General features: G+C 36.6%; 7 protein-coding genes and 1 long non-coding RNA gene across 12 annotated transcripts; 4 read left to right on the top strand and 4 right to left on the bottom strand.

Annotated features, from left to right (window-relative positions):
• The first annotated feature begins 1,843 nt into the window (after positions 1–1,843).
• Positions 1,844–2,107, top strand: LOC17888888 (protein RALF-like 20). Its single transcript, XM_006295731.2, has one exon. It carries the CDS (start codon positions 1,848–1,850, stop codon positions 2,064–2,066), a length of 219 nt encoding a protein of 72 aa, XP_006295793.1. The 5' UTR covers positions 1,844–1,847; the 3' UTR covers positions 2,067–2,107.
• A 989-nt stretch (positions 2,108–3,096) lies between these two features.
• LOC17887635 (protein RALF-like 17) lies at positions 3,097–3,433 on the bottom strand. The gene has a single exon (XM_006296450.2). It carries the CDS (start codon positions 3,331–3,333, stop codon positions 3,097–3,099), a length of 237 nt encoding a protein of 78 aa, XP_006296512.1. The 5' UTR covers positions 3,334–3,433.
• Positions 3,434–3,724: 291 nt separating this feature from the next.
• On the top strand, positions 3,725–7,821 carry LOC17889233 (centromere/kinetochore protein zw10 homolog). 2 transcript variants are annotated; one of them, XM_006293660.2, is made up of 14 exons: positions 3,731–4,416; positions 4,504–4,641; positions 4,764–4,937; positions 5,096–5,257; positions 5,369–5,599; positions 5,680–5,832; positions 5,913–6,005; positions 6,125–6,220; positions 6,372–6,500; positions 6,595–6,672; positions 6,763–6,921; positions 6,999–7,128; positions 7,236–7,318; positions 7,478–7,821. In XM_006293660.2, the coding sequence occupies exons 1-14, from the start codon at positions 3,859–3,861 to the stop codon at positions 7,559–7,561; spliced, it is 2,268 nt and encodes a 755-aa protein (XP_006293722.2). In that variant the 5' UTR covers positions 3,731–3,858; the 3' UTR covers positions 7,562–7,821. The 2 variants fall into 2 exon arrangements, with proteins under 2 accessions (XP_023640732.1, XP_006293722.2); XM_023784964.1 differs by lacking the exon at positions 7,478–7,821 and having other exon boundaries at positions 3,725–4,416; positions 7,066–7,128; positions 7,236–7,324.
• LOC17890375 (putative B3 domain-containing protein At2g27410) lies at positions 7,610–9,450 on the top strand. The gene is made up of 2 exons (XM_006295749.2): positions 7,610–7,630; positions 8,524–9,450. The coding sequence occupies exons 1-2, from the start codon at positions 7,610–7,612 to the stop codon at positions 9,448–9,450; spliced, it is 948 nt and encodes a 315-aa protein (XP_006295811.2).
• Positions 9,451–9,878: 428 nt separating this feature from the next.
• On the bottom strand, positions 9,879–11,940 carry LOC17888643. Of its 3 annotated transcripts, XR_002834186.1 has the most exons (5): positions 11,872–11,940; positions 11,599–11,700; positions 10,805–10,891; positions 10,261–10,402; positions 9,879–10,173 (listed from the first exon to the last, which is right to left on the bottom strand). It is a non-coding gene; the product is annotated as an uncharacterized LOC17888643 (long non-coding RNA). The 3 variants fall into 3 exon arrangements; XR_002834184.1 differs by lacking the exon at positions 11,872–11,940 and having other exon boundaries at positions 11,599–11,850; XR_002834185.1 differs by lacking the exons at positions 10,805–10,891; positions 11,872–11,940 and having other exon boundaries at positions 11,599–11,773.
• A 35-nt stretch (positions 11,941–11,975) lies between these two features.
• On the top strand, positions 11,976–15,161 carry LOC17889151. Of its 2 annotated transcripts, XM_023783601.1 has the most exons (5): positions 11,976–12,168; positions 12,329–12,397; positions 12,525–13,902; positions 14,031–14,147; positions 14,238–15,161. In XM_023783601.1, exons 3-5 carry the CDS (start codon positions 12,559–12,561, stop codon positions 14,994–14,996), a joined length of 2,220 nt encoding a protein of 739 aa, XP_023639369.1. In that variant the 5' UTR covers positions 11,976–12,168; positions 12,329–12,397; positions 12,525–12,558; the 3' UTR covers positions 14,997–15,161. The 2 variants fall into 2 exon arrangements, with proteins under 2 accessions (XP_023639369.1, XP_006293748.1); XM_006293686.2 differs by lacking the exon at positions 12,329–12,397.
• Positions 15,162–15,365: 204 nt separating this feature from the next.
• Positions 15,366–18,783, bottom strand: LOC17887952 (protein disulfide-isomerase 2-3). Its single transcript, XM_006294133.2, has 9 exons — positions 18,599–18,783; positions 18,126–18,284; positions 17,868–17,981; positions 17,300–17,469; positions 17,099–17,198; positions 16,669–16,845; positions 16,421–16,566; positions 15,910–16,056; positions 15,366–15,812 (listed from the first exon to the last, which is right to left on the bottom strand). Exons 1-9 carry the CDS (start codon positions 18,725–18,727, stop codon positions 15,632–15,634), a joined length of 1,323 nt encoding a protein of 440 aa, XP_006294195.2. The 5' UTR covers positions 18,728–18,783; the 3' UTR covers positions 15,366–15,631.
• Positions 18,784–19,169: 386 nt separating this feature from the next.
• On the bottom strand, positions 19,170–22,570 carry LOC17888977 (zinc finger CCCH domain-containing protein 26). The gene is made up of 7 exons (XM_006294117.2): positions 21,966–22,570; positions 21,312–21,472; positions 21,172–21,228; positions 20,787–20,903; positions 20,399–20,689; positions 19,981–20,214; positions 19,170–19,872 (listed from the first exon to the last, which is right to left on the bottom strand). The coding sequence occupies exons 1-7, from the start codon at positions 22,030–22,032 to the stop codon at positions 19,423–19,425; spliced, it is 1,377 nt and encodes a 458-aa protein (XP_006294179.1). The 5' UTR covers positions 22,033–22,570; the 3' UTR covers positions 19,170–19,422.
• Between the last annotated feature and the right edge of the window lie 1,796 nt (positions 22,571–24,366).

Here is a 24,366-nt window from a genome sequence, read left to right on the forward strand (position 1 = left end):
GTTTCATCTAAACCTATACCTAAAAAGTACACTTGGTCAAATTTTGGTTCATTTCGATTCTAAATTATAAAGCAAAACCAAATATGTTTTAAAGAAGCATCGAAGGATGATTGGAGAATTCGGTACCCATGAAGGACTCTTAAAGCATCTAATTATCTACTAAAGTTATAGAGTAAGTAAGTTTGTTTCGCATTGAAGGCCTTATCTTAATGTAATGCTTTTGTGAATCATAAGGCTTATATATATGCGTAAAAAGTGTTGTAACTTTAGGTAATGAGAAGCCACATGAGCTTTAGATATGTTAAACAATGTAAACTTGATTTATCAAAAAACAATGTAAACTTGAAGATCACATGACGCAGTTCTAACAGACTATTGTAATATTAAATAAAAATTTCTAAAACATAGTTTTATATATATATATATATATATATATATATATTTATTTATAAATTTACGAGAATTCATGAGTTTAGCATAAGACTGGTGTGGTGATTAAAGGAAATAGATGGTTACGGAAATGATGGATCTGTGGCTATGTCGATTGGAATATTATATTAGGTATTCGAATTTTTTTTTTTAATATTAAAGTCATGAAAATGCATTCCTGATGTGTATTCAAGCTGTATGGGATCAGGTTCAGGCCAATATATTTCCTCTCCAAAATATCGGTTTAGGTTGAAAACACCACTATACCTGTTTGAACTCGACAAGAATATGTATAGTCCCAGTTGATAACCTTAAGGATATATTCATTTGGTATATATACCCTACGACATCATATCAACATATATAATATTACTTTGTATTAAATAACTTTTTTGGTTTATCATAAAGTATTAGCTTAATTATGTTCCTAAGTTTTTTATATCCTGACAAAGCAAGTTTCTTTACCCTTTTATTATTTGGGTAAACGAATATATTAAAATTAAAGGAGTATAATATATATGTACACATGGTATAAGTGTTACTACAAATATACAATTATTATACATCATATATTTCCAACTACGTTGCATGTCGACCTAACTTTGCGTAGTTTATGTTGCTACCACCTTAATTTTGCCGGTTAGCTAGAAAATCCAACCTTAATTTTTTTTTTTTAAACTAAACTAAATTTCCACGCATATATATAATTAGATAGATTTGATCGATCATATCTAATACGAACCATATTCTCCAGTCCCCTCAAACACTAATTCTTATTTTGTTAAATCGAGCACATATTTTTTTTAGATGGCCGGTTAACATGACCAAATACCTATACATTTATTCCTAATCCTATGTTATCAAACAAACTAACAATACAATGGGTTACAAATATGATAAGGTAATAAAGTGGCTTAGTATACACATACATACAAATATGAGAAGCTAATAATACATTTCAATCACCGCTTGATACGTCACTTTTACTCTATTTATGTATACACATACCTTTTTTTTTTAATTGACATACGTACACACACATGCATACCGACACACGATACGCAAATATAGAAAAATAGGTGCATAAGTTCATCAGTATCTATCTATTCTTGCGGTTTTGATCCATTAGTTATTGCACATCAGACATACTCGCTAATTAAGAAGAACAATGATTGTTTGTGAAAGCAAGATATGTGCCTAGAGACGAGCAATGCAATAAGTTATTATTCCATCATTTTTTTCTATTTTTACAGAAAATTAATAAGTATGGTTCACCAAAAAATGCGCAAACTCCACAAAACATATGCTAAATCCACAGAAACATTCTATATTTAGCAACAAATCCACACTATATAACAGCGTGAATGTTCATTGGAAACAAAAGTAAAAAAAATAATATAAATATATCTAAGAAAAAAATGGTTATATCCAAGAAAACAATTATACAATCATTTGCCCTTATGATTATGATATCTATAGTCATGAGCACAACGGAAGCAAAAGCCATAGGCAATCCAGCTATGCGAACAGATGAACCCAAAGGTTGTCCTCCTGGATCCCCACCAGGTTGCAAGATGCAACCAGCTAACCCATACAAACCAGGTTGCGAAGCTAGCCAAAAATGCCGTGGTGGTTGATACAATAAGATATACATCTTTTTGAAAATAAAGAAATTATTAATGCTACACAATTATAAAAGTTAACTTCACAACTAATTTCATAAAACAATAAAAATTCAGCAATTTTGTAACCATTTTTTATATGAGTATAATCTTTTTAAAGTAGAAGCTAGCTAGTTAATACTAATATGGTAAGTTGTATATTTATATACCAGTCATTTGTTATGTATACGGGAAATTCTTGAGTGTGCATGGTATTATTATGTAGAAAATAAAGAAATAAAAATATATGTATTGTTGGTTTTCTTCATAATGTTTTTTAAAAAGTTATTCATTCTTTAATATATATATGATCAAACATTTAAACCCCAAAACATTGATCACTGGTTACGGAGGACTAAATCATCAGAAACATTCTTTATTACGCAACAAATCCACTTTAGCCAATGTTTATTGGAAAAATTGTAAGAAAATCATCTAGAAAAAAATGGTTATATATAGTAGAAGAAAATGTTAGTGTTTGATCGGAGTTGTTCTTACTTCTGATACGTAATATGTAACCAAAAGCTTTACGTTGTGGTTATTTTGAGGTATTAACCTGTATAAAATACAAATCGCGAGTTGTCTATGCATGTATTTATATCTCATTGTAAAACACGGAAAAATAATCATGGTATTTATTAATAATCTTACAATTTGTTCAACATTGGGGATGTATGACGTATCGATTCGATGGTGATTCTTGATACATAAGCTTATGTTAATTATGTGTGCTAGTTTCCTATAGTTTTAAACGATCATAAATATAATTCAATAATCAAGAATTCTTGATATATAAGCTTCGGATCACAATCTCTCTCATTAAGGGGAAAAAAGAAAGAAAAGATAAATTAAGACAAATACATAATTCGAATATCGAAAAAAGAAAACTTGAGAAAGCAAAATGTAAACGAAAAAAGTAAAAAAAAAGTTATATAGCCCTATATATAAATAAAGAATGAACCATGCATGCATGCATGAGCATGAATCATGAATCATGAATCAAGAATCAAGCATATATCCTCATCTTGTTGATGACTTTGTAAACATCATCCACGTCATCGTCGTCGTCATCTTTCACCGCCTCCACACACCGCTCGTTATCGTCCCCGAGGGTACCATCGCCGCCACATCCTCCTCCTGCGCTGACGCCAGCAGCAGCACCTGATTCGACTCCTCTCATGAAGAAATTGCATAAGAGTAGTGTCAAGAAGCAACAGATCATAAACTCTCTAGATGCAGCCATAGTGGATATATCAGACACTCTCTCTTTCCTTCTCTTTCTTTCTCTTGTCTTGTCTGAAACAAAATTACAATATAGATTAATCAAACTAATTACTTTAAAAGCTTTTTTGAACTTGTTCTTTTGTAATTATGTCTTTCTCGTACAATCATATGCTTATATATATAAGAAATGGAATTTACTATTTAAAGAGTAGTGAGTTTTTCTTTTGAGCTGGTCTTACGGCTAAGGAACTGTTGCAGTCTTTCAATTTTATTTTTTGCTTTCTTCCAAATAATAACTTTATTCAGAATTCATATTTGACATAAACATCTCGATAGCAAATTGGAAAAGAAATGGTACGTACGTAACGAAGTGACGAGAAGAAGAAAAAAAAATGATATATTTGGGCCTTGAGCCTAACATTTTATTATTTGTTAGGCCCAATATTAAAATTAAAAATGAAATCATCGTATCCAATAAAGATCCATCGTCACCGCCAAATCTCTCACCAAGACCTCCGACGAAGACGACCACCGTGCCTCCGTCATGCCGGAGATCGACGCATTGTTTGAATCGATCAATGTTCGGGACCTTCTCGCCGGACACGATCTCAACGATCCTACCACTCCCTTATCGGCGCCGGATCTCCGCCTCCTCATAAACCGCTTAGAGTCTCATTCCCTACGGATCAAGTCCAAAGTTCAGTCCTACCTCGTCGCTCATCACTCTGATTTCTCGGAGCTCTTCTCGCTCTGTCAAGACGCTGTCTCGAGGACTCGTCTTATCTCCGATGACGTCTCCGATGTCCTACAATTGGTTTCTGACCGTCCGATTGATGTTGAGATTCGTAGTGTAGTGGATGAGATAACCGAGAAGACTAAGGAAGTGAAATTGAAGAGAGAATCGCTTGATTTAGTGACTGCAATCGTGGGAATCTGTGAGGCATTGCAGGAAACGAAGGAAGCTTTGAAAAACGGACGTGTCAGATTCGCCGCTGAGAGAATTAGAGAACTGAAAGTTGTATTGAGGATTGGTGAAGAGGAAGATGGAGAACCTGTGGCTTACGCTTTGCTTAGGAAGGAATGGTCTAATTGCTTTGAACAGGTGAGCATGGTTTGAATAAAATGAAACCTTGTTGTAGCCCAGTGCCAATGGCTAGATTGGTTGCTGTAATCGTGTCTGTGTTTGCAGATTCAAGAGGTCCTAGCAAAATTCATTGAGAATGCAGTGCGTTTCGAGCTTGACTCGCCTAGACTCAGGATTAGTTATCAACTAAGCGTTGGTGAAACTGCTGGAACCGCTCTTAGTACTGTTCTCGAGGCAATGGAGGTATAAATATATGATTTGACTTCTGTATATTGCGAAAATCATTGCAACTTCAGTGCCATTTTTCTGTAATGAGTCATTTGTTCAATATCCTTTATTACATCTGACTGTTCTGGATATTTTAGGTGATTGGAATGTTAGACTATGGGCTTGCGAAAGCAGCTGATTTGATCTTCAAGCATGTCATCACGCCAGCTGTAACTCATGCATCTACCTTTGCCGCTGTGGAGGATTTAAGTAAAACCTCAGGGGAAATAACTGAAGCGATATTAAGGCTAGAGCAATCCTCAGGTCACAAGGTATATATATTTTCTGGTACAGATGAGGTTTAGAGAAGCCTCTATCACCATCTCATGGATTCTTTCTTTTCTCTGTCCCTACTATAGATTATGTCCTTTTTGGATCCTGCATTGGTCTATGTCTTCTGAACCTTTAAATACTTACCCCTCGAATGCAGATTGAAGATGTGGATGGAGATGCAATATATTCAGGAATTCTTAAGGTTGTTAAGTTCATTTGCAGTTCCTTGTGTTTTGGAAATGTTACATGGATCCATTCTTTTGGGAGATTGACATGGCCGAGAATATCAGAGCTGATCATATCTAAATTCCTTTCAAAGGTAGTTGTGAAATCATGTTGAAATATCTGTGGTAGAAAGAGAGAGCACCCTTCTCCTTTGAACGTCAACTGTTGTAGTCTGCTAAAAGGTTGTTGTTCCCGTTGGAGTCAGGTTGTCCCAGAAGATGCTTCAAAACTTGCTGACTTTCAGAAAATTATCGAGCGGACCTCTGAATTTGAAGCAGCTCTTAAGGAATTGAATTTCGTTTCACCATCTGACGCAGAGAGTAGGCTCAGCAAATATGCTGAAGATGTGGAGGTTCATTTTGCATTGAGAAAGAAGATAGAAATCCTAGCAACAGCAAGAAATTTGCTGTTGCAGTGTAACTTCACGATTCCCCAGGTGAACTTTGATAATTATTATTATTATCGTCATATTAACCTTCTCATGTTAAAGATCATGATTGTTAAATACTTTTCCAGGCTATAAAGAATGCCAATTTGAAGTATGATGGTGTGGAGTCTTTAGATGTGAATTCTTCTAAGCACATCGTTTACTTACTTTTCTCATCTGAAAGGTGTGTGGTATCTGAAGCTGCATCACAACTTATGCGATTGGTGCATAAGACGCTTGAGGTCGCTCTTATTAGACTTCTGCAATTTAATCTGATCATGTCCCAGAGAAGGTTAAGATAATGAACTCATTTTTTATACAGGATGTTTGTGTATCTTCTGCAAGAGTTGCTTCAGAGTTCTACAACGCTGCTCGAGATTCTATCCTTCTATATGAAGCTGTTGTGCCTGTCAAGGTCAGTGAAGAAAAAACGTTTCAAAGATCCAACAAATGAGTTAGTTCATCACATCAAAATCTCTCACCAACATGCACAAATTCTTATCTTTCTTTTTCTTACTATCTCGAAATATGAAGCTAGAGAAACAACTCGATGGCATCAATCAAGCTGCTGTTCTACTGCACAACGATTGTCTATATTTATTTGAAGAGATACTTGGATTTGCTTTTGAGGTATGAATAATGTGTTTTAAGCCAAAAAAAACCGCTGTTTGGAAACTTCTCTCTTTGGTTAAGAGATTCTCTTTTTAAGCAGCCTTTTGATTAACAAATGAAAATTAGAATTTCTCCCATTGGCTGACTATGTCATCAATTTTGTTCACAGTATCGTGCTAGCTTCCCTAGCTCCATCAAGGAATATGCAGTATTTGCTGACATAGCCCCAAGATTTAAACTGATGTCAGAAGAAGTTTTGCAGAAACAAATTCATCTAGTAATCTCGAGCTTGCGAGAGGTGAATCTGTGTGTAGAAAACTGTGCTTAAAGCAATCTTATGTGAAGTTTATAGAATATTGATTCCTTTTCTAATATTTTGCATCTATCATCAGGCTATTGACAGTGCAGATGGATTTCAGAATACTCATCAAACGAAACAATTTGAATCTGCGAACTTTAGCATTGAGCAGGTAATGCTCAGACTTGAATTTGTTTGCTATTTTTTACCTTCTTTCCAATCAAGTGTCATGATTATCAGGACGATATCAATTGTTTTATAGGTTGTCTTTAGTCTAGAGAAAGTTCATCTGATATGGGAACCAGTATTACGGCCCAAAACTTACAAGCAAAGCATGTGCGTAATTTTGGAGTCGGTATTTCGCAGAATAGCCAGAGATATTCTTCTTCTAGATGATATGGCAGCTGATGAAACTTTCCAGGTATCTTTTTGCTAGTCGCTTGTGTAATGTTATTGTGTAACTGGCTATTGACTATGTGTTTGCTTATTGATTCTTAGCTACAAAGTCTGATAAATCTTATGCTGAAGAACCTATCTTCTTTACTCGGTTCACTGAGATCTGCAGACGACACTTCTCGTTCTCTTGATGATCTCATACCATCGTTGCGCAAAACTCGTAAACTAGCAGGTACGTCTTATCGTTCTTTTATATTTCCCTCAGCATAATGCTATTGCTGCATTGGCTCAGTGAAAATTTTCTTACCACAGCTTTTCTTATTCGTTCTCATTTTCCAGAACTATTGGTTATGCCTCTCAAGTCTATAACTTCAGCTTGGGAAAGTGGCGAGTTATTAAGTTGCAATTTCACAAGAACAGAGGTACAATGTTCTTAAATCGTTTTACCTCATGAAAGACATCCTAAGACTCGATAACAACTAAATCGATATACATCAGATATCTGGATTTAGGCAATCTACAATTGGATCTTGGTTTTTGGTTCTGGAGATTCTGAAAGTTTTGAAATGTACTTGATGCAGGTACAAGATTTTATCAAAGCTACATTTACAGATTCGCCGCTGAGAAAAGAATGCTTATGGAGGATAGACGAGGGTAGTCAGTAGATTGGAAATGGTAAAACTTAAAATCCCTTTAGACCTGAGAGGAAGCAAATGAGTCCTATTGGCAGAAGGGTCATGAGCTGGAAGAGCTTATATCATCGACCACACACACTCTTGTGTAAGAATATGTAAAGAGAGTTTTAGCTGATGATGAATTGAAACTTTAGGTTTAAAAGCGTGTGCCAGATTTTGTTGTACATGATTTTTACATTTTTACATGATCAAGAAAGGAAAAAAAATTTGCCCTGGGTGCATTCATAATTTTTTGTCACTGTATGATGCTAATATTATGGGAAACGAACATTGGAAACAAAAATCAAAAATCTTTTTGGTTTGATTTGAAATTGTTATAAATAAGAATTATAATCTGGTTTACAGTTAAGCCTTTTATAGAATTTGTAAACTGTAATTATTATATTGTTTAATACTAAATTATGAAACAAACAATATATACTATATATCAATGAAATGAATTTATGTTTGCTTTGTATTTCTAAATTTTGAATTTATTAAAAAGAGATTAATATTTTTTAGATAATTTACTCAAAATGATGTGAATACAATGTAATGTGTTTGCTGTCAAAAAGAAAAAATAATAATAAAGTAATGTGTTAAATACTAATATATACAATTGGTATACCATAATTATATATGTTAATCACTAGAAACAAATTTTAGTGTCACAAATTAACAAACAACAAATTGGTAATTTATCTTAGACTGGCCAAATGATGAATTTTTAACATAATCACACAACGGTCATATAAGTAAGGGTCGGAGAAGATTAGAAGATCTTCGAAGATTTAGTGTGTGTGATCTTTGAAGAACCTGAGATGACGTCATAAATATAAATACACCACACAAAGCCTTCTCTCTTTGTTTCTCTCATTCTTCCCCAGCTCTAGGTTTCTTGCGTACAACGGTACAAAAAAAATCCCCTTTTCAAAATTTCGCCTGTCTTGCAGAGAATCGAAAAGAAAATGGATAACTCTGATGATGCTAGGGTTGTTTCACACTCCAAACTCGAGATGTTGTTATACGTCGCTGCCATGGTTTACGATCAAGAGTACGGTACTCACGCTGAAGACAGATCAAAGACCATTGGCGAAGTAGAAACAGAGGTAGAAGCAAGAATCTTTGGGGGTAGTGTTCCGAGAAAGAGTAGAAGTCGCCGATCATCTTCTTCTCGCAAGATGGTAACGACACCGTGGACGCGTGTGATCGAACGACAGAGATCGGAACTACAAAACCCAAATGCAGAATCGGAACCTTCGTCCTCTTCTTGCGTAACCCAGATCAAGAAACGTCGTCATGATCAGATTGACGTGGAAGAGAGAAGCCGCAAGAAACTCAAAAAAACCGTTCGTGGTTTAGAGGTAGAACCAATTCAAACGAGTCCGCCGGAGTGGCTTTTGAACGTGATGAGGAGAGAAGAGAACGGCTACAATCCAAAGCTGATCTCAACGAGGAAACTGTATCAGACTGATCTCGACAAGCTTCAAGCACGCCTCTCAGTTCCTTTTAGACAAGTGAAAAATCACGACTTTTTGACAGAGCAGGAGACGATAGTCATACACGAAAATGCGATGAAGACTCGTGAGGAAGGTGTGAGTGTGGATTTGGTGGATCCTGAGATGAAGAAGCATGCCCTTGAATTGAGGAAGTGGAAGATGGTTGGAAACTGGAACTATGTCTTATGTAAAGGTTGGAAAAATGTGGTTTCTGCTAACAGGTTTGAGGTTAACGACGTCTTTCCTCTCTGGTCTTTCCGATCTGGAAGAGGTAAACTCTGTTTTGCTCTCGTCCCTCCTCCTACGGCTAGCGACGGCGCTTCTACTTCTGGTGAATCTAGCCACGGATGCTCTTCTTTTGACGATTCTCCCCATCTCTGATAATGCTCTGTTTATCGCCAGAGGGTTACACGTACAGAAAGGATCTACATTTCTGAGAATACTCGATTTTTTTTTGCTGTAAAGGTTCAATTTTTCTTAGAAAATGTTGTTTGATTTTGGTTAAAACTTCAGGGGTTTTTCGTCTTTGGGTATTAGGGATTTGTAATTGATAACACTTGTTGGAATTGTCGTCAGATGAAACAGAAACTAAATCAGGTTTTGTTTCTTGTCCAAATAGTTTTCTCTTCTTCTGTTTGCAGAGAGTGTAAGAACTATTCAGAAGTTTTGGTTTACTCTGTTTAGTTTAGTTCGATCATTAATGTAAATTGACATCGATTGTTAAAAGTGGTTTGGTTTCATTTTGAACGTTTTGGTAAGATTTTGAGTTTGATCTTTACCTGGAGGACTGTTATGAAGACAAAGCCACCTGACAAAGGTTAGAGATTAGCTGTAAAATTACTGCAGTACAGGACTCCCACTTATGTGTCTAACTAAATCCCAAATGCAGACATGTTCCTGAAATGCTCTTACTTTGTTTTGGAAAACTATGCAATGGTGTAACATTCAACGGTTTATATCTCATAAGTAGCAAAATAAGGTTAAGACCATTGGATTCTTCACAACTCCATCTTAGAACCAACAGCATCATAACCTCCATCGAATTCTATAAGTGAGATTTTATCTTTCTCTCCATTCCACGCCTTTGTCGCCTTCACAAATTCTCTAATGTAACACATACAAAGGTTACCATGTTATAAGAGCGAATATCACCTACGACACATTGTGATCAATAGTTAAACCAAAACATACAAGAGGTGTAGAGGCTCAAAGGCGCTTTCAAGAGAAGCATATACTCCTTTCTTGATGTTCATAGCTACCTTGCTGGATACCGCAGCCTCCCACATTAACTCGCTTCTCGTCCAGCTGAGTTACAGTGACCACCCACATAAAACTGCAGTCAATATTAAGTTTTACATGAGATTCTCATTCTGACTTAGAGAAATGATAATACTATGAGATGTGCATGAAAATTAGTGAGCCTTCCCCAGATATTGTCAAAGCAAGTCCTTATACAGTTACACTTTAAAAGCATGAACATTATACTAGGAAAATAAGCATGAACATTTCACCAGATATTGTCAAAACGATTTAATTCTCTAATAATCTTCATGAGACTTTCCAATTAGGTTAAATATATTTCTATAATTTCCACCCTTTGTTCATTTTAGGTTCCTAAGAAAACTAACATACTTAAAACTTCAACTTCCCCTACTGGGGAGGCTCTGAAACAGTTAATACTAATTGAAAACAAGACAATGTTGCAGCACAGAGGATTAAATCTTTCTTAGTATACCTGTAAGGATGCCTCTTAAACTTCACTGCAATTGATAATACATCATCTCGAGGTACTTGTTCCTCCTTCCTTAAGCTTTGGAGTCAGCTGTACTAAGGGAAGTTTAAAAGCATGAACATTTCACTAGGAAAATAAGCAGAGCTTATAAATCTGCAAAAAAAAAAACGCAATGATCCAGAGCTTATTGGCTTTGATGACCAACTCATCAAAATTTCTAGAGTTCAGTTCCACAGAAGCAAAAAACAAAAGCTATCAGCATAATTGTGTGAAGGTCCACGAGTTTGATAGAGAATGTTATATGTGAATGGAATTAAGGTGACATGATGTGGTTCTTCAATTAGTGCGTTAAACTAGCTCTCTATTTCCACTAGGTATAAAGAGAGTAACACTTCTTCTACAGAGATGAGAGAGCTAAGGCCTAAGGGCAGATTCTATCAGAACATGTTATCTGTTAGTCTGGCCAAGCAAAATTAGCAATGGATTTGGCATATCGTTCTCCTAGGTTGATCAATTGGAGCCTTTCCCGAAACAAAAACCTTATTACAGTTGGGAAACCATTGATACAATAATCCTAGACAAGAGTGTACATTGGTTGGTTCAGTATCACAACCAAATGTTAAAGCCAAAAACAATTGGGTAAGCCAGAGCACAAACTTTGTGCATTATATAGTGAGTAAAAAGTTTAAGTCTTTCATGACTCACAAGCAATGATCCCATGGAAAAATAGAACCTTTAGATGAAACACAACTAGAATGAAGAAACTGCAAGCAAGGAAACAAGTTAAGAGGACTAACACAATTTCATGGATTGCCGACTGATATCGAGATTCGCAGTGTAGTTAATGGATGAAATAGCTGAAACGACTGTGAGGACATTGCAGGAAACGAAGGAAGAAGCTATGAGAGAATCAGAGAACTGTACTGAGGATTGGTGAAGAAGAAGAAGAAGAAGAAGAAGAAGAAGAAGAAGAAAGGGGAGGAAACGATGGCATTGAGAATATGGGCCTTACGGGAAGCCCAAACATATTTAGATAGGATAGGAGTAGGAAGAAGGACTAGGTTATTTACCATTGTGTGACATCATCGTCTCGTTGCGTTTGCGTTTGCTTTGGTGATTTTGATTAAATTTGTATTTACTCTTCTTCTCTGGTTATGTCTTTGTGTTTAACAAACCCACCACCGAAACAAACAATGATCAGTTGAATGAAGCTTTTTTGTGCCTCTAAACTCTTTGGTCAATTCCTTCTTCTTTTTCTGTGTATGTTCGATTGTGATAAGATCCATATTGGTGTCTAATCAGAATCTTGTGCCGCGGATTTGGAGAGACATCATCATCATCGACATCCCTGCTCTTTCTTCGATTTGGTATTGGAGCAGACTCTAGATTCGATTTTGACATTTTTTTTGTTTTTTTTTCGGGTTTTGTTTGAATTATTATATTGCTCTCAATTTCAGAGTAACTAAGTTTGAGCTTACCCGGATCTCTGATTTTTTGTTTTCTTCTTTCTAAATTGGTTGTTTTGAGGTGAGAGGTTCAAATAAATGCCAATCACAGTTTCCACCATTCTCAACTGGCTTTGTCTGTCTTGATTTGGTAACCTTGTCGGAATTTAGTTGATTACTGCAAGACTTCTTCATTCTTTTACCATGATTTATGATATTTTCTTTTTTTCTTTTTCCTCCATTTTGAAACTCCTTGGTAACTGAAGTTTATTTTGCAGTGAATACACATTGGAATCTGCTTTTTCCTTGAAAATGGAACTACAAGATGCTCAGAAAGATGAGAATGAGAAATCCCTTGAGGCCTCTGTAGCTGAGAATAATGGGGAAGATGTGGCTGAAGCTGAGGGAAAGGATGAGAATGAGCTTGTGGAAACCTCTGCTGGTGAAAAAGGTAAGGCAGATGACGACGAGTTTGTTGAAACTTTAATGGATACCGATCAGGTTTTGGCAGCCTTAAAAGTACCGGTAGAGGAGAATGATGCAGAAAATGTTGTTGTTAAAGAACTCTCCCTTCTTGATTCTGTTGAAGCAAGTTCTTCTGGAATGAAAAAGTCTCAGGGATTACCAGCGAAAACTAAAACTATCAAAAAAGTCAAGAAGCTAGTAAAAAGGAAAATCAGAAAAGGCACTACTACTGCTGTTCAGGTGGCTGGTGAGGAGAATTTCGCTGTAGAACAAGGTATGAAAGAAGGTAGAACCGTGGTAAACAGCAAAGAGGATGAACAAAGTCCAGAGCCTTCTCTTGGCGGAAGCGAAAAGGAAATAAAGAAGGTTACAGAGTCTGTTGCAGATTCCCCCCAATTTTCTTCTGGAAAAGACAAAGATTTAGAAAACTCTATTGGAGGAAATATTATGGAGTTTAAGAAAAACGTAGAAGAATTAGCAGAAGCTCCTCAACCTGCAGATGATGGTGAAAATGTTGCTGGAGGAAAACTATCTGGTAAGAAAACACTGAAACAGGTAAAGGGAAAAGCTAGCATTCTGAAGAGACAAATGGGGAAAAAAGTCAAAGGGACTCTTACTCAGGGGATGGATAAAGAGACTGCAGCTATATTGCAGGGACCTAAGGATGGAGTGGATCTAGAATCAATAGTGTCAGATAAAAGAGATGCTGGAGCTTCTCCAGGAGGAAACGTGATGGAAGCTAAAACAGCTATTGACGGTTCTGTAGAAGCCAAAACTGGCTTGGCTGAAGGCAAGAGACGCAAAAGGAATAGACAGAGAAAACAGGATTTAGTTTCAAACAAGAAACAGCGGAAAGAGGTAGTAACTGCTGCTGATGCAACAGAACAAAGAAAGGAAGAGAGGAAAGAGCAGCTTGTCAACCCTGAGAAAGGTGATAGGGACGAGCATGGAAAAGTAAAGATTGGTGGATTGATCTTTATGTGCAATACAAAAACTAGGCCTGACTGTTTTAGGTTCAGTGTAATGGGCGTACAAGAGAAAAAGAAGGATTATGTCATGGGTATCAAACCCGGGCTTAAGCTATTTCTTTATGACTATGATCTCAAACTCCTCTATGGAATTTTTCAAGCATCCTCTGCGGGTGGGATGAAACTTGAGCGCAAAGCTTTTGGTGGATCCTTTCCTGCTCAGGTAACCTTGTGTTTCACCCATGTTCTTCAAAATCAAAACTTCATTTATATCAGTAGTCTTGAAGATGATATGAGTTTCGTTAAACTTTCATCGGTTTAACTTATGGATCAATATTCTACGTATTTCAGGTGCGCTTTAAGATCTTTAGTGATTGCTTACCATTGCCTGAGAGCCAATTCAGAAAAGCAATCAAGGAGAATTACAACAATAATAACAAGTTCAAAACGGAATTGACTCATAAACAGGTAATTCACATTTTTCATCATTTTCTCTATCTCAACTCTTAACCCGTTTTCTTCACTCTGCTCTTCTCTTCTGTTCTGGTGTTCTTTAAGGTATTTAAGCTTAAAAAGCTTTTCCGACCAGCTGCTATTCCTGCACAACTTACCCACACCCAGCCAATCCCTGTTCCTCGTGATGCTGACAGGAAAAGATCTGACAGAGACCGTTACGCCCCTAGTAGCAGTAGAGCCCACCCGACCCGTACACATGAAAGAAGACGTGATTCCCCTCCTCCACGCAGAGAAGAACAACCGCGTGACTTATATCTCAGTGAAAGAGAGTATCGAACATACGGCTTGAGAAGGGGAGACACAACCCAGCATTATCCAACTCCGCCTCCAGATTCTTCTTATGATATTGTCAACCGAGACCGTGTTCGTTTGGATTCATACCGTTCATCTGTAGACCATGACCGGCTTTTGAGGCAAGCAGAGATTGAGAGGCATGACCGCAGGGAAGTTCGTCTTGTTCACTTGCCTGACAGAGACTACCACATGTATGATCATCAAAGTTCTAGACGGGGAATCCTGGGTCGAAACTCGCCCAACCCTCCAACTTCAGCAGTTGCTTTGGACTCCTACAGGAGAGACCCGCATTACAGTTATGAGTATGAAAGGCCGTCAAGGACATACATGGCTTCGCCGAGAAGAGAAGATGATGACTTGTATTCCCGGTATATTACAGCGGATTCATTGGCTGAATACTACAGATCATCACAAAGATACCCAAGCGTAACTGAATCTGAGCTTCCACCTTCATTAGTAACATCCCGGTATGCTTATCCAAGGTCTTTGCCTTATCCACACCGCTGATCTCAGATAGTGTAATTCTCCACTATCCCTTTGAATTTATCAGCTGTTTAATTTATGTTGGATATGGATACACAGGATACTGAATAGTTGATACTTGCAACGAAAGGGTTTACTTCTTGCTCGTTGTACCAAATGGTTTCAGCAAATAATATTGTTTCTCTCTAATATATAGAGTGCTAGAACAAAGGGAGTAGCTTAACTATATCGGTTTAGTTATGAACTATTGCATGGTACTTGAACTAAGAGTCAAAGATTGTCTCGGCAGAAGTTTTAGACCTGAAGAACACAGCTTTGACATTCCAAAACAATCTTACCTTCGTTCTGTAATGCTTCGATTTATATCTTATGATTAGGATTTTTACTGTAACATGAGAAGAAGGTTTCTTTTTATTGCCTCTATATGACTCATGAGTCTTTTGAAGACAACAACTTAAAACAAGTTTCGAGCGATTAACTCCTAATATCATTCCAGCACATTCTCTCTTATGTGTCTACTTAAATCCCAAAACCAGACTGTTCTTCTCCTATCTCCTGAAATGATCTTTTACACTCTTTTGGGAAAATATAAAAAGGTGAAACACATTCCATGGTTCAGATCCAAAAGTAGCAAAATCAGGTTAAGACCATTGGATCATTCACAACTCATCCTTCGAACTAACAGCATCATCACCTCCCATGAGTTCTTCAAGTGAGAATTCATCTTCCTCAATCAGCTCTCCATCTTTACCATCCCATGCCTTTGTCGTCACGATCTCAGGTGTTCCGTTCATAGGCAAATTTCCTTTTCCACCGGCCCCAGCATCCTTCACAAATTCTCTGATGTAACAACACATGCGAAGCTTACATTGTTATAAGAGCGAAAACCACCTGACTTAATCTGAACCATTGTGATCTCTAGTTAAACAAAACTTACAAGAGGTGTTGAAGCTCAAAGGCGCTTTTAAGAGGAGCGTATACTCCTTTCTTCATGTTCATGGCTACCATTGCAGGATAACCATATCCTCCTACATTAACTCGCTTCTCCAAATCCGGCTGAGTTACAGCCGCCACCCACATAAAACTGCAGATGTATCATATTTTACATGAGATTCTCATTCTGACTTTTAAGAAATGATAATATGAGATGTGCACAAAAATAACGAGCCTTGTCCAGATGTTCTCAAAGCAAGTCCTAAAATTCCTAAACGAACTAAGATTTGATATCCTAACACTTATGTAAGATTGTGAGATCATTCTTAATCGAGACTTTCAGATCAGGTAATATATATTTCTATAGGTTTCAATACTTTGTTCATTTTCGGTTCCTAAGAACACTAAAAACTTAAAGTTTCTTCATCCCTTACTGGGAAGGCTCAAAAATTATTGGCATTAACCAAGAAGAGGACAATGATGCAGCACAGAGAATAGAATTATTCTTGGTGTACCTGTAAGGGTGCTTCTTAAACTTCTCTGCAACTGATAATAGCATCTCAAGGTACTTGTTCCTTCCTTCAGCTTTGGAGTCAAGAATGTCAGGTAAGAAAGAGATAAAGCAAATAGCAGCAGACCCACACTTCTTTTCCATTACATCCTATATAATCATTATGGAACAAGTGTCAATCTCTTGGGTTCGACCTTAGAAGTATTTAAGATATATTGTTTGTTAGAGACAAAGCAAAATATGTGAACATACCGACCCAGTTAGCTCAGTTACTTCAACAGGGCCAGCACTAGATTCTACAAGCTCAGAAGCAAAAGATTCTATCGCCGACGCAGATCTAGCACCATCGTAAGGAGTTGGGTTGCTTTTGTCTAGACCAAATACCAAAATTGTAGGGAATCCTTGCACTTTGAATCTGCTCATTATCGACTGCAATATATAACAATTTGGGTCAGAACCAATCAATGGTAAAATGAAAAAAAGAGTGTTGGTACAAAGGAAAACATTGTGGCAGCTTGTCAGAATTCATGATTCAAAGTAAAATGGATAAAGACTAGGCACAGGAAGCCGACTTTCATGGTAAATTTTCAATGAAACCAGTAGAAAGATGAGGCAGGAAAGAGTCATAGAAATTATTTCTGATAGGAAATAATACTAAATTGAAAACATATTTTGTGATTACCTGCTCAACATCGCAATTGACATGGCCTAAATTCACCTTCCCCTTCAAATTTTTTGCAGCCTTCTTCCACTCTGGGGCAAGCTTTTTGCAGTGTCCACACCTTTCAGAAGAAAGAAAAGATAAGTTTTATATCTTGATGAGATGTGTACCGAGGAAGTTGGAAGGCATGAACAATTCAGTGGGCCAATAAGCACAACTTACCAAGGTGCAAAAAACTCGACAATCCAAAGTTCATTGCTTTTGATGACCAACTCATCAAAATTACTAGAGTTCAGTTCCACAGATGCACTAGGTTCAGATTTCTTTTCATTAGATCCTCCTCCAGTTGGTTTACTTTTGCCTTCCAAACGGTCACTCAAAAGACCTTTGATCTGGGGAGCAAGAAATAACAGCAATAAGCTTATCTGAAAACAGCTACACGAGGCAAATTAATATGAAATAATGGCCACTTGTGGTTCTTCAATTAGTAGTATTGTGCACTTAAGGATGCTGACCGCAGATCATCAACTGCAGCCCTTGTATTTTTGAAAGTTTTACTTTTAAATGAAAAAATGCCAATAGTGTGATTCCAAAGAAAACATATTTAAAAAGAATCAGGTCATTGCTATTTGTTGGACAATCGTGTGATTCCTCTACATATCTTCGTGGTACTTACTACTTACACTTCAAGAAGGTGGAAAGAGTAATTGATTGGGCCTTTAAAAACACTCATTTCTTGACGAATGAAATAGTTATGTAATTAAGACTCAAGCAGGTGCATGTGACAAACCTGCTTGTAAGCAAAATTAGCAATGGATTTGGCATCCCTAGCTCCTTGGTAATCGATCGGAGGCTTTCCGGGTACAAAGACTTTAATAGTTGGGAAACCTTTGATACCATAATCCTGGACCAGAGAGTACAATGTCAGTATCACAACCATTGGGTAAGCCAAAGCCTAAGCTTCGTACATTAAAGAGAGTAAACAGTTTTGTTTTCCTTATACGATTCACAAGCAACAGATATGGCTATGTGAGATAACATCACGAACCTGCGCGGCAGACTGGTGAGCGTCTGCGTCAATTGCCGCTACAGTAGCAACTCCTTTCAGAATATTAGCTACTTTCTCCCATGTAGGTGTTAGAGCTTTGCAGTGGCCACACCATGGCGCAAAGAACTCTACCAAAACAACTCCATTTGAATTAAGAACCTGCAGCAAAGAAACAAGTTAAGAACACTAACACAGTTTCACATCAATTCCCATTTCTGTTATACCCAAACAACTACAACAATCAACAAATTGGAACAATGACATAGCAACTAAACCGGATCTACACACTGCTCGCTCGTACTCTCTCGTCTACCAACTAGATCAATCTTCAACGATGGTTTGAAAGTAAGAAATCAGAGAGGTAACGAGCAGCGACACTCGAAAACTCTTCACAGATATCTTTGTTTTGTTCTGAGAAACAATTGTGTGAAGTGCTGATAGACCAAAAAGATGAAATCGATTCAGCGCCATACCTTGGACTTGAAGTTAGAAGCAGTGAGCTGAACCACTGGCGAAGAAGATCCATAAAGAGCACTGCCGAGATCGAAAGATCCAAAACAAAGAGTAAGAAGCGTGAGCAACGTTATTGGTGATTTGTACATTTTTTTCTCTCTTTCTCTTCCTCTTCCTCTTCCTCTTCCTCTTCCTTGTTTCTCTCACTTTCTCTATAAAATTGTATCACTTTCTCTCTCGCGATCCTGTGAAGCAGCAGATTTAAGAACATTCGCTCCGTGGAATTACGTAGTATCTCCAATCGTACCGTGACACATCAGCAATAAGATAGCCGACTCTGCTTACCCTTTCTAGACAAACCCTCTGAGTCATACAGAGGGAGTAGTTGATTACCATTTGGCATTTAGTGTATTTGTGTTGTGGGGGGTTTCATTTCACGTAAAGCAAAAAAAGAAAGAGATGCTAATTTATCTTTTGCAAATCCATAAAGTCATAAACTATTAGATGGTTCTCAACTTTTTCTAGTTGCTGCGTCTAAAGAATCGAATAGTTGCTAAAAATCATGAAACTGATACGTTGAGCATCTGAAAATTTGCTAAAATGATGTCAAGTTTTTATTAACGAAATCAAAACACTGTTCTTTTCCTATTTTGTTTCAACCAAGGCTGTCTCCGAAACCGAAAAAAAAAAAAAAAAACAAAAAGATAGATATTTCCAAGCCCTCCTTCCAAAAAATTAACAAAAAGGGCAGAGAGATCAATTTGAGATCGTTAGATACCCTGAGAGGGATAGACTCAGCCAGTCTGTGATGATGATATAATTGATTCTGAGATCATGATCATGATCATGTAGATATAACAGATGACTCCTGCACTTTTGAGCTGTCTGGTTGTGCAGGTTTATCGTCCTGTTTCTCAGTCTCTAAACTTGGATCCTCTGCATCAGGCTTACCATTGGGCAGGGTGGTTGAATCAGAGCGGCTTGGTGGCAATGGGTCATGGACTTCTGATTTTTCTGGTTGGGTAGCAGTATCATCTTGTTTCTCAGTCTCTGAGCTTTGACTCTCTGGAGCAGGCTTGCCATTGGCGAGGGTGGTGGAATCAGAGGGGCTTGGTGGCGATGAGATCCTCAGATGAGTTGAAATTGGTGGAGCATAAGGATATGGAGTAGGCAGAGAAGACATGGCCATGCCCGTATTGTTGTAAGGGTTTAGTGGCATTGAGTGATCATATTTGCAGGTTGCTCCAAACTTGCAGAATCCATAGGCCTTGAAGTTACCACATGCTGGTTCTCCCTGAACACAGCAAAATCAAGATGAATTAGAGTCACCAAAGCTCTGTTAACAGGACAAGTTGCCGAAATTTCAAGTTGGCATAAAAACAAAGAAGGACAAGAGACTTACTGGTCTTACTGGAAGAACAATATGGTTCAAGAGATTAGGTGACTGTAACAACCTTTCTTTCGGATGACTGTATTTGCAATCATCTCCATATTTACACGTTCCGGTGTTCATAAAAAACCTACATTCAGCTCTTTCAGGAAAACTGTGATGATGTGATGTCACAGCCACGGGCACCGATGCACTAGAACTGGAGTCAGGTTGAGTTTTCACATTGTAAATGGGGTTAGATGCAGCCTGCACCACAGTAAAGAGAAGAGAGAATTTTCTGATTAGGACATTCTTTTGCAAAATGAATATGTTGTAAAGGAAAGTGGAGTTTATTAATAGCAGAATCTCTATCTATTTTTATCGTAACTTCATGCAGAGAGAGAGAGGGGGGTTTCTACTTGACAACTGAGCAAATATATTTAAGACATACCATGTAAGTGGCCCAGCCTTGAGGAGGTAAAAGACCTTGGGAGGGTGCAACCATGAAGGGCATATAGGCCTGAGACTGAGGAACTTGAGGACGAGGCATAGCTCCATATGTTGGAGGAGGCAAAGACATCATTGTCATTCCACTGCCATAAGGAAAACCAACAGACGGAAAGCTGGACATTCCATATGCAGAGTGGCCATTAGGAGCCTGTGGATGAGGATGATGGAATTTGCAGGCAACTCCGAATCGACATAATCCTGTCTGCATGTAATACGGGCATGACTTCTCACCCTGGATAGAGAAGAAACATATAAAGTTTTCTGTCAAATTTGAAACTAATGGAATAAACTGTAATTATAAGCAGGCTATCTGCACGTTGTAATCTTACCTGTCGCATAGGAAAACCAAGAACATTGAACAGCACGGGTCCAGCACCATTCCTATCCTTTGGGTGGTGATATTTACATGTTGGGCCATACTTACAGGCTCCTGTCTTCAGAAAATACTGCAAAGAAAATGCATACAGAAGAGGAATGTGTTCGTTAATCATCTTCAGAGAAAAATAAAACAGTAAGATGCATCAACTACCAAAACTATTAACACTTTCCAATTACGGAAAGACTCAAAGTAAATTTATGTTTTGCAGCATGAGTGTTGGATGTTAGATTAAGTGTCAATCTTGTATTCAGACTAGAACAGCTGCTCAAACATTTCAGACCAACGCCACGAGAACATAAACTGAGATGATAAGTAGTATAATGTAAGCAACGCACCTCACAATCTGGCTGTCCAACCCTCTCGGGCAATTGGTCTTTGTAATAAATAGCACCCTACAAGATGTTACAAATTGTAAGTAAGCCAGAGCAACAGAAAAGATGCAAGAAGAGTAAGCAAAACACACAAAGTTGGTCACCTGTGGAAGATGGGTAAGAGGATGATTGTATCGGCAGGTGTTTCCATAGCCACACTGCCCAGTTCTCAGAAAGAACTGACAATCTCGCTCACCAGGACGATCAGGATATGGACTAACTTGCTCCAAATTGTCTTCATTAACTTTCATCCTCCTGAAGGTATCTAAGAAATTCATAACACCAAGAACACGAGACAAGAACATTATGTATCTCAATCACCAGGGGAAAAAAAACAACAAACTCAAATCATAAGAAATAAGAATCCACTTTCCAAAGCCAATAAGACAATGTCATAACTTTAAATCACACAAAGAGCAATCAGAATCTAAACTTTATAACAATTATGAATACATAAACAGATAACAAAATCCCACGATATAAAAAGACGTGATCTTTCACTTCCATAAATGTTGAAGAAGCATTCAGAATCAATGATCCGACACAAGGAATCCAACAAGATAACTCCAAAAAGACAAATTCGTATTCAACCATCAAAAAAAGTTTGGAACTTTGAATGATCAAAAGTCTCAATCACATTGAGACATGAATGATCAAAATCAACAACAAGAGAAAGTATATGATCGTCAAACACATTACGGAAAACAAACCGTTTTGATTAGATCTTTGATGGGAAAAGAGAGAAAAAGAGTAACTACCTTCAATTTTTTCTGGAGATCGAATCGACCCAGTAGAGTTCTGAACCTGCTGCTGAGTTTCGGACATGGCTCGTTACAGAAACAAACACAGTCACACAAAGAGAGCGAGAGAGCGAGAGAGAGAGAGAGAAAATCACGAAACTCTTATTAGTCTCTTGTTATGTTCGGAGAAGAAAAAACCAGAGAGACAAAAATCGTTTCTTTGAGTTGTGACTAAGTAAAGAAGAGGGACGATGATCACAATGATCAAACAAACAAAAAAGAAAGAGGAAATAATAAGATTGTTCCTTTTTACCGATGAGGAAGAGCTAATGTGAAATAAAAAGAAGAAAAAAGCTAAAAAAAACGATCTTCTGAAATTTAACTTTTTTTTTTCTTTGTGTCACCCAAAGATAGATTTATATCGTTTGAACAAATCCAAAAAAAAAATAAAAAAGACAAATCTCTGCCCAAATATTCCGATTGGAATGAAATTTTTCCTTATTCTCTGTTTGGCGATTTCCTTTTAATTGTAATTTTTTTTTCCCAGAATCTGAGATTTTCGTGGGAAAATTTTCGGATCTTCCTTTTTGGTGTTTTTGCCTTTTTCTTCCCAATGTGAATACGAGAAAACAAAAATAAAAATAATAAAAATTGGGGTTTAAATAAAAAAATAAAGAAATAATAATAACAGTGGCTGAGTAATGAGTCTTTGCCCCCTCGTGTACGGATTAATAAATTCTGCCGGTCCAGGTGTAATGACTAAAATACCCCTATATGTTTTCATAAAAACTCGTTTGCTCGTGATCTAATTCTCAATGTGGTGTTTCCATCTGAGCCGTCCGATCCGAACCTTGTGGGACCCCCTCTATTCTCCTCTTCTCTCTCTCTTTTGGAACCTTATTTAATTAAAAACAAAATCAATTGATTTTCTATATTTTTAAATCTAAAGAAAATAAATATTGTTACCCAATCTAAAATAAATGTATAACATATATGTTAGTTAATCTTAATAGAGTTAATACTGAAATAATCAATGATTAAATATTAATTAATTATAAGATATGATTACTTTTTTATATAAATAATGACACAAGTCACACAACTTAGGTTTCTAAAAGAATTTCCCTGTACAGTTCAACAAATATGCATAATTTGATTTAATAAATAAAAGTTTACTTTTCTTTTAACTTTTGATTTATTATTTATTGCAAATTATAAGTAAATAAAAGTTTACTCAATAATAATTTTTAATATCTACATTTCTTTATTTAATAAAGAAATTTTACAAAAATAAAACTAATTACATATTTTTTTTGGGGTAAAAATATATACATTTAATAAACAATCACACACACAAACACACCTAATTTGAAAGCAGTTTCATTCTGCGTATCTAACTAAATGACGGTGGCGTGGCGTGGGTGCGTGCGTGGGTCCTTTTCTTAATTATAATCTTTCTCTCTAATAATAAATAATAATACTCACTCTACAGATTTTCCAACTATATTATTATGCTCAATGAATTAATGTTTATCTTTATTTGATTGACTCACTCTGAGAGCTTTCTTTTCATTTTAAATACATTTTATTACCATTAATAGAGATAGTTAATGTTATTAAGTTATAGCTAAACTGTAGCTAATGCTGTAAACTTGTTAAAAAGTTTCTGAAGTCATTTTGTTAACTACATAAGTTATAATAATTGGGAGCATGTAGTATGTATTAAAAAGGAAAAAAAGGGGATGATGGGTGTTTTCGTCATTTTAGTGTTGAGTAAGAGGTAAAAAGGAAAGCGTGAGCCACACGGTGTTTTTATTTAATAAAAAAGTACTCATTTTTATAAGATTTATTATTGTTAAGGGGAGCTTTATTTAATTTTAAAATATAATGACGCATACTAAAATGCTCTGGTACGCTAATCTGCGGTTAGGACCAGTTTTAATTTATGATGTTATGGCCCACCCCGCTTAATGACCAAAATCTGTTGTAATCGATTGGTTCAGAATGTACAATTAGTTGCAAATCCATGCCTATGTTGTTGTCTTTTATGTCTTATGTTTTTGTGGTTTTTTTTTTTTTTTCTTTTACCTCAGTTTTAGTTTTTCTCTTTTCTAAAAAAAATATTGTATCACAAAAATTCTTTAATTTACATCAGTTTTAGAAACTCGACATGTAGAAAGCTATACTGTAACTTAGATTATTTGTTGTGAAAAGAACTTAACTCATGAAGTATAAAACTAAGATTTATCATAGACCTATAATTTAGATCTGTTAAATTAGTTTTATATCCATTAATTCGAACACTCATGAACCACGAAAGACTTCTTTTACTCAAATAAACTATATATTATTGGACAAAAATATTCTATATGAATCTTAATATGCTCTTTACCGTCTTGGCTCTCCAATCTTTTCCAAA

This window comes from Capsella rubella, unplaced genomic scaffold, assembly GCF_000375325.1.
Source record: "Capsella rubella cultivar Monte Gargano unplaced genomic scaffold, Caprub1_0 scaffold_4, whole genome shotgun sequence".
In the NCBI taxonomy this organism is placed as follows: Eukaryota; Viridiplantae; Streptophyta; class Magnoliopsida; order Brassicales; family Brassicaceae; genus Capsella; species Capsella rubella.

Excerpts from the sequence above, each read along its gene's own strand:
- LOC17889233 (XM_006293660.2), top strand. The coding sequence starts at position 3,859 with ATGCCGGAGATCGACGCATTGTTTGAATCGATCAATGTTCGGGACCTT. Across the intron at positions 5,258-5,368 it reads TATCTAAATTCCTTTCAAAG|GTTGTCCCAGAAGATGCTTC; the intron begins GTAGTTGTGAAA and ends CGTTGGAGTCAG. Across the intron at positions 6,922-6,998 it reads CAGCTGATGAAACTTTCCAG|CTACAAAGTCTGATAAATCT; the intron begins GTATCTTTTTGC and ends ATTGATTCTTAG.
- LOC17888888 (XM_006295731.2), top strand. The coding sequence starts at position 1,848 with ATGGTTATATCCAAGAAAACAATTATACAATCATTTGCCCTTATGATT.
- LOC17888977 (XM_006294117.2), bottom strand. The coding sequence starts at position 22,032 with ATGTCCGAAACTCAGCAGCAGGTTCAGAACTCTACTGGGTCGATTCGA. Across the intron at positions 20,904-21,171 it reads TTGGACAGCCAGATTGTGAG|TATTTTCTGAAGACAGGAGC; the intron begins GTGCGTTGCTTA and ends TTTTCTTTGCAG. Across the intron at positions 20,215-20,398 it reads AAGGCTGGGCCACTTACATG|GCTGCATCTAACCCCATTTA; the intron begins GTATGTCTTAAA and ends ACTGTGGTGCAG.
- LOC17889151 (XM_023783601.1), top strand. The coding sequence starts at position 12,559 with ATGGAACTACAAGATGCTCAGAAAGATGAGAATGAGAAATCCCTTGAG. Across the intron at positions 13,903-14,030 it reads GTGGATCCTTTCCTGCTCAG|GTGCGCTTTAAGATCTTTAG; the intron begins GTAACCTTGTGT and ends TACGTATTTCAG. Across the intron at positions 14,148-14,237 it reads CGGAATTGACTCATAAACAG|GTATTTAAGCTTAAAAAGCT; the intron begins GTAATTCACATT and ends GTGTTCTTTAAG.
- LOC17887635 (XM_006296450.2), bottom strand. The coding sequence starts at position 3,333 with ATGGCTGCATCTAGAGAGTTTATGATCTGTTGCTTCTTGACACTACTC.
- LOC17890375 (XM_006295749.2), top strand. The coding sequence starts at position 7,610 with ATGAGTCCTATTGGCAGAAGG. Across the intron at positions 7,631-8,523 it reads TGAGTCCTATTGGCAGAAGG|AGAATCGAAAAGAAAATGGA; the intron begins GTCATGAGCTGG and ends CCTGTCTTGCAG.
- LOC17887952 (XM_006294133.2), bottom strand. The coding sequence starts at position 18,727 with ATGTACAAATCACCAATAACGTTGCTCACGCTTCTTACTCTTTGTTTT. Across the intron at positions 18,285-18,598 it reads CTTCTAACTTCAAGTCCAAG|GTTCTTAATTCAAATGGAGT; the intron begins GTATGGCGCTGA and ends TCTTTGCTGCAG. Across the intron at positions 16,846-17,098 it reads TCAATTGCGATGTTGAGCAG|TCGATAATGAGCAGATTCAA; the intron begins GTAATCACAAAA and ends TATATATTGCAG.